Source organism: Adiantum capillus-veneris, chromosome 20 (assembly GCF_014529385.1).
Source record: "Adiantum capillus-veneris isolate H3 chromosome 20, ASM1452938v2, whole genome shotgun sequence".
Taxonomy (NCBI): Eukaryota; Viridiplantae; Streptophyta; class Polypodiopsida; order Polypodiales; family Pteridaceae; genus Adiantum; species Adiantum capillus-veneris.
Genome location: NC_140950.1, coordinates 2,473,657 through 2,487,046, shown reverse-complemented (window position 1 = coordinate 2,487,046; position 13,390 = coordinate 2,473,657). Strand labels below are relative to the sequence as shown.

Here is a 13,390-nt window from a genome sequence, read left to right as displayed (position 1 = left end):
ACAATCCCTGTGCTTTATGCCTGTCAAACTTGACCTTCTGGCATACTAAGCAACTGCGCACAAACTCTTCCACATCCTTCTTGAGTCTCGACCAAAAGAAGTATCTCTCTACCCCTTTCATGGTGATAGCAATGCCGCGATGACCCGTAAAAGGTGGACAGTGGCATTCAGTCATAACCTTTTCCCTCAACGGCTGTGTAACGCACATGGTTTTTCTCATCAAGTAGCCATCCCGAATGGAATATCCCGCTACTGTCTCCCCATCCCATATCCGTTTACAAACGTCTGCAAAATTTGTATCTGTGGCATACTGGTCAACCATATCCTCAAAGCTCCTATGATATATCGCGGAAATAGCCAGAACCAACGGCTTCCGAGACAAAGCATCTGCCACCACGTTCTTCTGTCCTGCACATGGACAATCTAGAAGTGAAACTATGACAAGATGTTCGCCCACCGCATTTGCTTTTCCGAAAGGTGCTTCTGTGACAAGAAGTACCGCAAACTCTGATGGTCTGTAAAGACAGTAAAATCCGCTCCGAGTAGGTAATGCCGACACTGAGTAAGAGCATGGATAACCGCCAAAAGCTCTTTCTCATAAATCTGTGTTGTCATTTCTGGCCTTGAGAACAATCGGCTCTCGTAAGCAATGACATGGCCTTCTTGCATTAAGACCGCACCCAGACTACGACCACAAGCATCACAATATACTTCAAATGACTTGCAAGTCCGGCAAAGTCAAAACTGGTCCCGTAGTCAATTTTTCTTTCAATGTCTGAAAGGCAATCACCTCCGTGGGTCCCCACGAGAAAGGCACTCCTTTCTGTGTCAAGATATGCAAAGGGAAGCAACCTCTGCAAACTTTCGAATGAACTGCCTGTAGTACGAACACAGTCCCAAGAAGCTTCTAACTTCATGGACATTCCTCAAATCGGGCCAATCACGGATAGTCTCTATCTTGGCCGGATCCATTTGCACTCTTGCTGCTGAGACAATGTGTCCCAAAAAGTGTATCTCTGTAGGAAAAATTCACTTTTTTTTGCATTAATCACTAACTTGTGATCTCGTAATGCCTGAAAGACGTGAAGCAGATGATCTATGTGTTCTGCCTCATTCTTGGAGAAAACAATGATATTGTCAAAGAAAGTGCCAACAAATAGCCTATACTCTCGAAAAATCATGTCTATCATCCGGTTAAATGTCGTAGGAGCATTGGTTAAGCCAAAAGGTATCACCAAAAACTCAAATAACCCAAAAGTCGTCTGAAAAGCTGTCTTGTAGACGTCTCCCGGCGCGATTCTGATCTGATGATATCCACTCTTCAAATCAATCCTGCTAAAGCACGAGGATCCCTATAATCTGTCGAGTATATCATCGATCCTAGGAATCGGAAATCTGTTCTTGATGGGAGAGCTCTATAATCGATGCACATTCTCCAAGATCCGTCTTTCTTCAAAACAAACAACACTGGAGAGCAATACGGTGAAGTACTAGGCTAGACAAGATTCTTTTCCAAGAGGTCTTTCACTTGGTTCATAATCTCTTCATTCTGTGCTCGGCTCACGCGGTAAGGTGGCCGGTTCGGTGGTGTGCTTCCAAGTATCCGATCCATGGTATGATCTTCAAGACGAGCAGGTGGTAACTCGCCTGGTAGGCCCTTTCAGAAACAATCGGCGTGAGAGTGGAGAAAAGCTTGGCGTTCTTTATCAAGTTTAGACATATTTGTCATATCCTTATCACTCAATTCTTTCATAAAGATCGAGTAAACAACTAGACTGGATTTCATTAATTTTGAAATGGTCGAAGCCGATACAATAGGGACAGACTCGCCCTTCAATTTAATGTCAAGTACAATGATTCTGCCCTTCTCTGTAGTCAATGTCGCTTTCCTCGCCCGATAATCGACCACGGCGTTGTTCTTGTGGTACCAAGGAATTCCCAAGAGAACATCACAACCTTCCAAAGGCATTATGTAAAAGTCCTCATGCCCCAAATACCCCTGACAATGCAACCGAAGTTTGCCAATGACAGGTGTAATGGCTACGTCCCTACCGGGTGCCGCTAGAACAGCCTCCGCAAGTGGTCCCATCCGATCGGGAGTGATCTCGAGCCGCGCCGCCAATTCCAGTGAAATGAAGTTGGCCTTGGCTCCTCCATCAAAGAAGATCAAGGCCTCTTGGTCTTTCACTTTGCCCCAAGCTCGACAAAGTTCTGTACTCTCATCCATTGTGTTGGGATTGGTACCCACACAATCTGGAAACAGTCCTGTTTTCATCTTGCCTTTTCTTCCACGTTCCTCAGCTGCTCTCCAACTCTCGAGCCTTTCGTCGTCCTTGTCATTCTGTTCTTTCTGTGCCTTTTTAGGGCACTTCGCGGAGATATGTCCATGCTCCCCGAATTCAAAGCACTTCCCCTCCCTAATGAAGCGAGCTCTCTCCTGAGGAGTAAGCTTGGGTCGTGCATCCTTCTTTTTTGGATTGCTCTTTCTCTTTCTACTTTCATTCGCTGAAGTCTGTTCGGCTCGTTGTGTCATGACCTCATCGGTAAGGTAGGTCAGACTGCCAGAGTGAATGGCAAAGCCCCGTTTCGCATGACTCATCAACTCCTGAATAGAAGCTCACTTCTGTTCCAAGCAGTGATCTCGGATCTCTGTAGGTAGACCCAAGGTAAACCACTCAATCTGTTCTCTATATGAAATCTTCTTGAATGAAGAGGCGGGTAGAAAAAGAGCTCCAGAATCTCTCGCAATAAGCATCCACGGTATCTTTCTTGGTCATCCGAAGATGGCTACAAGCAACTCGTATATCGCGTTCATACTCTTGAGTTAGCCAAGAAGAAATAAAAAGTTTCTTAAATTTCATCCATTTAACTGGCGTAGTCTTGTTTAAAAGAAGCATGGACCACCAAGTTCGAGCATTCCCCTTCAAAATTAGAGGCAGCTCTCCGAATCTTGGAGTGCTCTGAGTAGCGTCCTCCCGCGAAAGGGCTGTCAAACTGCTGTATAAAAGACAAAGCCTTCGAAGCATCCTTATATCCTGAAAACGTATCAAATTTAATTGACTGTCCACCTTCCTTAAACTCTCGGACTTTCTTGCTTTTATCTTCTAGAAAGTCATACTGGTTGGCTTTATAAAAATTCTTCTTGTTCGCATAAGTGTTGCCGTCGTCAGAGTCTGAACTGTCTGTAGACGAGTCCTCTGTAGAACTGTCACTCTCACTGGGCGAGATTTAGACTTCTTTGCCTTTTTCTTGCCCTTTCCGAAGCGTTGTTTCTTACTTCGCTTTTTGCCTTTTTTGTCTTCTTCGCTCGAGTCAGAAGAGCTAGAAGAACTGAAGAAGAAGAAGAAGAATTGGGTACTCCTTCAAATCAAACACGCTTCTTCTGTTTCTTCGCCTTATCAAATGTCGATTGACGACCCAAATAACCCGGGAAGTCAGTGACTTTCTTCTGCTTTTTGCCGTGCTTTTTAGCTTTGTTCTGCGCGTCAAAAAGCTGAGCAATCCATGCATCAACCACCTCTTCTAATTCCTTCTCTGAATATTTCTTGTGAGCAGAAGGTTTCTTGAGAGCGGGTTTCCGGGGTGGTGTTGTGGTTTTCTGCCACTGCTCGTGCACTTCCTGAAAAGAAGTTTCGCTCATATATTTTGCACATTTTGGGTCCTTCGCAAAATTGAGCATCATCTTTGTTGCATCGCCGATCAATTGACGACGCTCCATCTCTCCTCGCTCCGCCTGAGTAGGCCGAGGCGGGCCATACTCTCTGCCGGAATCTTCGTTGTGATCCCTTCCCGCATCTCCGAATGCAGAGGGAGTCGATTGATCCTTGCATGAAGCCATAAGTGCCACGGAAAAAAAAAATTGGGATCGGATTTCCCGTAGAAGAGAAATCGGCCGTGATTTGATACCACTATGACAGACTTGGACACTCCAAGTCAAGAATCAACCGCGACAGCACCAAATAACCACTTCAAAATAGTTCACAGTTCACAATAGATTTTACACTGACCCGGCGGAGTTCCATGCCTAGAGATATTGGCCCCGAAGATTGGCGCCCCTTTCGGTATTTCTTTTTGTATTAATCTGAGTTCAAAGTACAAGAGTGGTTGGGTCTCACTCTCAGACTCTGCGTCTAGATGCTCTGCAGAGTGGGAGCCCAATCCACTTATTTATTTACAAGGGTTGCCAAAAGCAGAGCCCCAAAAGCTTAAAATCAAAAGCCTGAAAATAAAGCAAAAGCTCTTTTCCCTCACAAGCTCTCTTGAGCTTATCAAATTAAAGCAAAGACTCTTTCTCTCTCTCTCTGAAATTGCGTAGAAAAAGCACTGCCATAAATTGCGCCGCAAAAAGCGGCATTCCGTACAGCTGGCAGTTTCCGCGTTTTCCGGGCTGCAAGGTCAACATTTCCAGCCTGCCCAAGGTTAGGGTTAGGTTTCAATAGATTAGGGTTTGCAGGTTTTAGGGTTAGGGTTTCCAAAATTAGGGTTTGCAAGTTTTAGGGTTAGGGTTTCCAAAATTAGGGTTTCTGCAGACTTTAGGATTTCTACATACAGGTAGCCACGTCATCACTTTGTGACAACCTCCCCGTCTTCGACATAGAACCCGCAGTACCCGTCGTTGGCATCATTGTCTTTGACATAAAACCTCAGTATCCCTTCGGTACCTCAGTACCCAGTACCACAGCATCAGTACCCCTTAGCCTCAGCATCTCAGCATCCAGTCATTGTAGCAGCATTTGTGCAAGAATAAAGAAAGTACTTGCTCTGGCAACAAAGCAAGGGGACCCTTGAGGGTTGGGACCCGACATCCTTGTGTTGTCTCTTTTCTCTCTCTCGTCATCTCTCTTTCGTTCAGTTCTTTCAAGTGAAGTAAAGTGTCCTTGTGTTTGTTTGCGGAGTACTAGATCCGAGAAAAATCCTTATTCTCTTCCGCTGCACCTGACAGAAAAGCACACGCCTGATGCTCTGATACCACTGTCACAAGACGGGCACCACGTGCCAATAGAAAAGAACAAATTGAACAGACTTTTAACATTTCGATAACAACTGAACTGAGAGAGAGAGAGAGAGAGAGAGAGAGAAAGAGAGACGACACGCGACACAAAGTGGCGGAATTCCACCCCAGAGAGTATTGGCCCCAAACCTTGGCGCCCCTTTCGGTATTTCTTTATATTGCATCAATATAGTACAAGCCGGCACTCCTGACTCCAAGAAGCATGCAAGAGAATGAGCCCTTAGCACATATTTAAAGGCCCTTGGCCTATGAAAAGCAGTTTACATGAAAAGCCTTCAAACTCAAAAGCTTCTGGTCCAAAAGCAATGCCAAAAAGCTGCCAACGTAAATCACAGAATTCCGTACAACAGTCAGCACAAAACGCGGAAATTCGTACAGCCTACGACGTCATAATGTCAGCGCAATTTCCGAAATTTCCGTATAGCTGCTACGCACGACTTTCAGTGTGTGTCACGTGACACATCCAACCCTATGTGTCCGTGGACAAGCTACAGCATGATCAGGGTTCAGTCAATCCAGTCAGTCTAGATTTAGAAGTGATTTGGCACTTTTGTGAGTCTATTCGTAGACCGTGCATGCCCAGTCACTTAGTATAGATGCATATCCTCTGGTTGCACACAGCATGATCATCAGTATTCCCACCAGATTCCATCAGGGGAATTTTCCAGTGATTTTAGCCTATTTTACCTATTTTTGGCATTTTTCACTTATTAATTCAAGTGACTTTCCAACAAAAGTAGGTAGGGCAATTTGGGTAAGAAAATATATAAGCAAACCAAAGCTAGCACTATTTGGCAGAAGAGGCAACAGGAGCCAAGCTCAGCAGGCAACTTCTCAGCAGAACCTTGGTGGATTCCCTCCAAGCAAGATCCCAAGCCTTGGCGTTTTCTCCAAGCAGCAGATTCCTATCCCTAGCGTTTTCAACAGCCTTCATCGCCAGCAAGCCCAACCCTTGGCGTTTTTGCATCAGGTCGTCGCCAGCAAGACCATCACATGCCCGGCATTTTTGGAGATGCAAGATTAGCTAGCGTTTTTGGTCAACCTCAGTCTCTAGCGTTTTGGATTTCAGCAATAGAAGACTTGCAGATTCAGCCCACAAGAAGTAGCAGATTCAGCCCCGTAAAGATCATCAGTTTTCAGCCATGAAGAACCTCACTTTTCAGCCCTAAACCTGCAGATTTTCAGCGTCAAAGAACCACAGAAACAGCCCCCCAAATCAGCGTTTTTGGACTAGTTGCAGATTCAGCCCATAGCGTTTTTGGACAGCAGATAAAAGATCACAGATTTCAACCCTTAGGTCGACTTCGTCATCACCGTCGTCATCGTCGACATAGCCTAGACTTGCATCAGTCTCATGCATACCATTTGTACCAGATTGTGCAATCATAAGTAGACCACTCTCGCCGACGAGAGTGGGGCCTTCGGAGGAGGGTTTTACAACGTCTCTGGTGTCATATCTCTCTTCTCTCTCTATCTCTCAGTCTCATACACTTGCACGCACAGTGTCCACTCACTTTGTTCGTGATCAAAGCACTTCCATTAAGAACAGAAGGCTCTACCTTCCATAAGAACAAAAGGAACCTTGAGCACAGTTCAGAGCACTCATCTTGAGCAAAGCGCAAACATTCATTCCGCTGCACCTAACAGTGTGTGGGTCCTGCCTTATTTTAATCCTTTATGTCACTTGGGGGCCCATCGGACGGGGTTCCCATAAGTTGGTAGGACTTCTTCTTCTGTTACTTGTTCTTCTTAGGGTTTAGGTCCCTCGGCCGGCATTTGCAAGTTGGCTCCATTCTTCAAGGCTTTGACACGTTAGCAGTTTGTGACACCTCTCCTCCTTTAAACAGCTAGATGGCCTTCCATGCCTTCTAGACTTTGTTTCAAAAATCATCTTCAAAGAATCTTGTCTTAGGTGCTTAGAAATTTAAGAAGCTTCTTAGCACCCTTGAACACTTCAAATGGCGTCTTTCCTGTGTGTCGTTGTAGGCAAACTTCACCAAGGGCAAAAACTTTTTTCATTTAGTCTTCTGACTCAAAGAAGAAGACTCCAACAAATTCAAAACCATTGAATTCGTTATTTCCAAATTGCCCATCTGTCTGCAGGTGGAACGAGGACGAGAACTGCAACCACGTGCCAATGTTCTCCCAGATTGCCGTCCAAAACAACTAGTAGATCGGTGATCTTTCTTCGGAACAATGGACTCACACATGCCATATATTTGAAGAGTTTTGCCAAAGGATCAGGCTTAATTGTCTTCTTTACTGCAAAGCAGTGAGCCTGCTTAATGAATCTGTTGATGACTGTCCAAAGGCCATCATGCCCACTCTGTGTCTTCGGGAGATCAAAAATGAAATCCATAGCAATACTTTCCGAGGGGCGGGTGGGAATGGGTAAAGGCTGTAACAATCCTTGTGCTTTATGCTTATCAAACTTGACCTTCTGGCATACCAAGCAACTGCATACAAAGTCGCCCACATCCGTCTTGAGTCTCGGCCAAAAGAAGTAACGTTCCACACCTTTCAAGGTGGTGTCCATGCCGCGGTGACCCGTAAAAGGTGGACAATGGCACTCAGTCAGAACCTTTTCCCTCAACGGTTGTGCACAACATCGTTTTCTTCATCAAGTAGCCATCCCGTATGGAATATCCCGCTACTACCTCCACATTCTGTATTCAAGTGAATACATCCGAAAAAAATCTGGATATATGGCGTATCGATCAACCATGTCCTCGAAGTTTCTATGATGAATAGCGGAAATAGCCAAGACTAGCAGCTTCCGGGACAAAGCATCTGCCACCAAATTCTTCTATCCCTGAACATGGACAATCTAGAAGTGAAACTGTGACAAGATGTTAGCCCACCACATCTGCTTTTCCGAAAACTGCTTACGTGACAAGAAGTAGCGTAAACTATGATGATCAGTGAAGACCATGAAATCGGCTCCAAGTAGGTAATGTCGCCACTGAGTAAGAGCATGGAGCACTGCCAAAGCTCTTTCTCATAAATCTATGCTGTCAATTTTGGCCTTGAAAACAATCGGCTTTCATAGGCAATCACATGGCCTTCTTGCATTAAGACAGTTCCCAGACTACGACCACAAGCATCACAATATACTTTGAATGGCTTTTGCAAGTCCGGCAAAGCCAACATTGGTCCAGTAGTCAATTTCTCTTTCGGTGTCTAAAAGGCTGCGTACCCCCAAAGACTGTTCCCAGCATGTACTGCTTGTTTCCAGGCGCATAACCCCTGTCTCTACCTATTGTTGATGTGAATGCTCAACAAGTTCAAGGAATTATGACTGGGCAACTAGACAAGGATGCGTTCATGACACAGTTGGTTGCTGCTGTGAATGTGTTTTCTCAGTTGGTGCAGAATCCCAAGTTTATGGAATTTATGCAAGCTCCACCAGAGTCACAGCAAACAAGGCAACTTTCTCAGCCAGTAAAGCCCGTTGTGGATCAAGCCCGGGTCCCTGATGTGTCCCATTCGGGCAAGGAGCATTCGCATGTTGCGGAGTCAGCTGGGGCTCCAAGGCAACTTGTATCTTTCCATAAACAGGTGGCTAGGAGGACAATTCCACACGCTATACCAGCTCAGCCAGCCACCTTCTAGAGTTTAAATGTTGGATTAAATGGACAGGAAACTAATTTCCATGCATCAGGTTTTTCCACCACCCAGAGTATATCCTGGGTATTTTGGGGGTGGATCTGTGTTTCACAGCATGGTTGGTGGCCGTGAACTCTCGTCAACCTCAAACACTGGAGGAACTTCTACATCATGCTGTGCAAGAGGATTGAACCAATTGTTCAGTGGTTTTTGTTGGCGAGGTTTCATTTTGTGCGCGTTTGCCAAACAAAAGTTCCTGAAGCACGGATGCCCTGTCTTTAATGGTTGGTTTCGATCGGAAGAATAAGACACTAGATTTTCCATGAATGACCTCAAAGGAAGACAAGAGCGTACACTATTGTTATGCGCAAACTCCGCAAGAGGTAAGTACCTCCCCAATCAGTCTGTCTTTCCAAAACATACGATCTTAGAAAATCTAATATTGTGGAAACATCAATCTCACCTTTCGCGTTTGTAGCAGGGTAATAGGGTGAAGAAAAATACAACCTTAATCCATAGATTCTCGAATAAAGATTGCAAAACAGGCTAATCATGTGAGGATTTTTGTTGCTGCTTGAGGATCCCATTATGCTTGAAAATCTGAGGGAAAAAATTAAAGCCGTTTGATCTACTTCACTCATCTTTGTGACCAGTATGAAAGAAGCTTGCTTACTGAACCTGCCCACTATGGTCCGCATAGCATCTTAAGTCTTAGCAAAATCAGGGAAAAATAGTATATGACAACAGGAAAGAGACCCCATTCCCCTCCCATGCCCCACACCCATGACCTATTTCAGTCAAGATTTGAAAATTGGACATGGACAATAAATAAACTCGTACAGACGGTTGTGAACAACAGACAGGACTCGTAACCCCTCCCTCCACCTATAATCACCCTCCCTTCAGACCTACATCCAAACCCCACATGTACAACTTTATGAATCAGGTTGTTTGGTTTCGGGAAAAAGAAAACACGTGTACAACGCTCTGTACGCACCTCTGGTGCCATGTACAATGGCGTTCCCTTCACTGAAGAAACCAAAGAGTCCCCTACCTGCAAAAGAGACACATGACAGTACAAATGCATAATAATCACCTTAGGTTGAGGGGAAATTGCCAGAAAAGTCAATTTGAAAGTATTTAACCTGCTTTGCAATCCCAAAATCAGAGAGCTTCACTTGTCCATTCACATCTACCAAAATATTTGCACACTTGACGTCCCTTATTGCACATAAATCAAGGTTGTAACCAACTCTCACAGAAATTTCTGCAAATTAAGCCACATAGACAACCTACCGGTGAATTGTTCTCTTTCGATGTAGATATTCCAGACCAAGCAAGATCTGCTTTGTATAATTCCGAATTGTATGATCTTCAAACCGTTTGTACTTCCGTAAAAGAGAATTTAGAGAGCCCATGCTCACAAGCTCCAAAAAGATACATAATCTCCTCTCCACCTGTTCAAAAAGCTCATCACAAGAGGAGAGAAGAGACAGTAAGAAGTGAGAGAATTTCACTCCATCGCAGCACTAGATAAACGGGATACTTACAATTGAAGAGCCCAAATAACGAACAATATTCGGATGATCCAGCTTGCTGAGAACATCCACCTCCTGGGTTGGAAAAATGACCACGCAGAAGAGACACTTCAGCAACTTGGTCAGTAACACGAAGTGTCTGCTGAAAACCGACTCCATTGTAAGCTTACATACCTGCTGAATTTCAGGAGAAATATCCTCTTTGCTGCTCATTTTGACAGCAAAAAAGCTCCCATCTTCCCTGTATGCGTACTCACAACCATAAATTTGCTGAATAACCAGATGACCCATTCCAGAACCAAATTTGGAGGCATAAGAGACTTACAAATTCCGACCTTCATGAACAGTACCGAAGGTACCTTGTCCAAGTAATGCACCCTTGACCCATTTGCGAGGAAACAGAAATCTTGGCAAAGGTGAGCATGGTGGTGAATGCACAAAGTGTGCCTGTTCAGATGGGAAAAGGACCGATGATTGGCTCTGCAGGTGATGTGTTACCCTTGGTGACTGTCTGTTAGGTGATAAAGGAAGCTGCATCTTCGGTGTTTTGTTGGCCAATACTTGTGGATGCAGCTGCAGGTGCGGTGTAGATGGAGGAGTGCTCTGAGGTGTCGGAAGACGCTGTGCACCCTGGGTAGTTGGTACAGCTTCCTGTGGCATACGGAGGGCCTGAGCACGAGGTGTTCTTGGGGGGGTGTTTTGTGGAGTGCCATGAGCATGTGGGCTTGGTGTCATTGGTGGAGTACTTTGCGGTGTCCAATGGCCCTGTTGACGTGGTGTGGTTGGTGGAGTGTTTTGTGGCGTTTGATAGCCCTGCGATTGCAGTATCATGAAAGGCGTGGTCGGTGGAACTTGCTGCAGCACTGAAAAGCTCCTTCCAGATAAAGGCTGTAATGCTTTTAGCCTTTGCATCACTTGCCTGGGGGGATCACATGAAACAGCTTTCACTATTGTGTCATACTCTTTGGCAGTGAGTTGTGGTTTGACAGGAGGTTCACATGATGCAGCCCTCACAATTGAAGGGTGTCCTTTGTCTTCAAGAGCTCTTGCTATCAAAGGAGGTTGTGGTAGAGGATGGGCTATAAAAGAAATTTCTTCTGCTGTGTGTGGCCGTGGAGTTGGAAGGTAGTGCTTTTCAAAGGGAGGTGGTAAGGGAAAGCTTTTCATGCAGCTTGCAAATTTCTTGCCACCAGTCCTGATAGGATGAGGAGCTGCAATTCGCTCTGATGGGAAGTCTCTGTTAATGAGAGATGCGACTTTATCCTTGCTAACGCACGAAAGTTTGGCTGGCCTAGCTTGCCGGAATGTCTTTGCAGGTCCCTGTACAGAATCTGCCTTGGCAGACTTGTCAATAAAAGAAGACTTTTGTGTAACATGCTCCTCGCCATGTTTGATAGCAGAGGACTTGCACGAGGAACGGGGTGAATGTTGAGCAAGTTTATGAGATGTCAGCTCGACACACACATTCCCAATAGGGAGAATTGTGACATTGGCAGGGTTCGCTTGCAGTTTGCCCCCATCACACACACCACCCTCAATCTGTAGGTCAATTTCCTCAGTAATACCACTTTCTAGTGAATCAGCGTCTTCATCTGAAATAGGATCTATCCAGCATGCTTGGTTGAGCAGTTCATCAACTTCCTGACATTCTCGAGGTGTGACAATTCCCAGAAGTTCCTTAATTTTGGCCCGCTTGACTGAATACAGATCTCCGCCATTGCTGTTAGCCGGATGCACGGAGCTTCTGGAGTTTGGGGCACTCGAACGACCTGGAATCTGCTTCTTCCTGTCGAAAATTCCAAAAATGCGCATCATCCACAACGAAATTTTGGCAAATCCTCTCTTTCGTTCCAAGAAACCTGCTACCGTATAAGAATCGACCTCTCCTTCGAAACTTCCCAGTAAGCTCGTATGAAGAGCGCACAGCTGCAAGACTAGCCGCTGCCGTTCATCTTTTGTAAAAGGGCGCAAATCAAGACAGCCATTTTCAAACGTTGTCACTGTCGAAGAAGACGCGTCCTCCAATGCGCACACCTCTGCCTGAGACCCCTATGCGTGCTTACGAGAAAAGGGGGATCGCAGGTGATGAAAGCCCTTCCGTCAAGGAGAGTGGATATTGCCAGCGCAACAAGCTTTCATGGTTCGATCAGCAAAGGTAAAGAGACGGAGGAAGTAGGACGATGGAGGAGAGGTGGAGGGGCCAGAAGATTGCTATGCGCATGTGTGCCCATTAGCGCGCGCGCGTGCGGGGGACTCGGGGAGGGAGAGAGGCAGAACTTCGAGAGCTGTAACGCGGTGATGACCGAAGCTCCCAGCCTCCTACGGTCTAGCAGTGGGCCAGTGCCAGTCACCCGGTCACACTACCTAGTAACTACACGTTTTGTCATTGATAACAAACTCTTGGAAGTTGGCACTTGCATATTAAGAACATGATTAGCCACCCTCGTAAATAGCATCTTCAAGAAGACATGACATTTTTCGCTCCTTTGGGAAATTACCAAAATACCCCTCTAATTTGTGGAAATTCCCAATATACCTTCAAAAATTCCTAAAATACCCTTGCATATTTTTTTGTTGGGTCTTCAAGATTTTCTAATCTTTATTCTTGTTTAACAATTGAGATCGGTTTTTGAATGCTTAGTACGTAATTTTTTGCAAATTACCTCGCAAAAAAAGGCAATCATATCTAAAAATAATGAAGGAATCCATCTCCAAAGCCTACATAACCAACTTAAATTTCAGTTTTAGCATCCTGTATGGTAGACAATCACTCTTCTTATGAAAAGCTACTAATTTTTTTGTTTTTGGAGAAATTTACTCTCACAACCAGGGGTATTTTGGAAAATTTGGAAAATTTGAAGGGCATTTTGGAAATTTATGACAAATGATGGGGGTACTTTGGGAATTTTTGAAATTTGAGGGGTATTTTGGGAATTTCCACAAATTAGAGGGGTATTTTGGTAATTTTCCCTTTATTATATAACATCGATACAATATAGCAGGAGATATGCAAATTAACATTTAATATCGCGCACTAGAGGAAACAGGAGCATGAGTAATTTGGCAACGGCGGCACTGTGTGGAAGAGATATACATTTGAAGAAGATTGGCAGGTCAAGATGTAAGGCAAAGCGGCGGAAAGAAGGAAACATCGTGCTTGGATCAAGCTGGAGCTTCTGCATTATCCACCATGGATAAGCAATTCGAATCAGACATAGAAAGCAGAAAGCAGCTC

The 13,390-nt window shown here is 44.9% G+C and overlaps 1 protein-coding gene across 1 annotated transcript in view; it reads right to left on the bottom strand.

Annotated features, from left to right (window-relative positions):
• The window catches only part of LOC147431996 (uncharacterized), a 38,678-nt gene extending 26,211 nt beyond the window's left edge, over nt 1-12,467 (bottom strand). Inside the window, exons 1-6 of the mRNA XM_086491819.1 lie at nt 10,481-12,467; nt 10,330-10,396; nt 10,168-10,230; nt 9,914-10,074; nt 9,763-9,838; nt 9,615-9,671 (exon numbers count right to left, since the gene is read on the bottom strand). Coding sequence (XP_086347945.1) covers nt 9,615-9,671; nt 9,763-9,838; nt 9,914-10,074; nt 10,168-10,230; nt 10,330-10,396; nt 10,481-11,970 — 1,914 coding nt within the window. The 5' untranslated portion in view covers nt 11,971-12,467. The remainder of the gene's footprint in view (nt 1-9,614; nt 9,672-9,762; nt 9,839-9,913; nt 10,075-10,167; nt 10,231-10,329; nt 10,397-10,480) is intronic.
• Between the last annotated feature and the right edge of the window lie 923 nt (nt 12,468-13,390).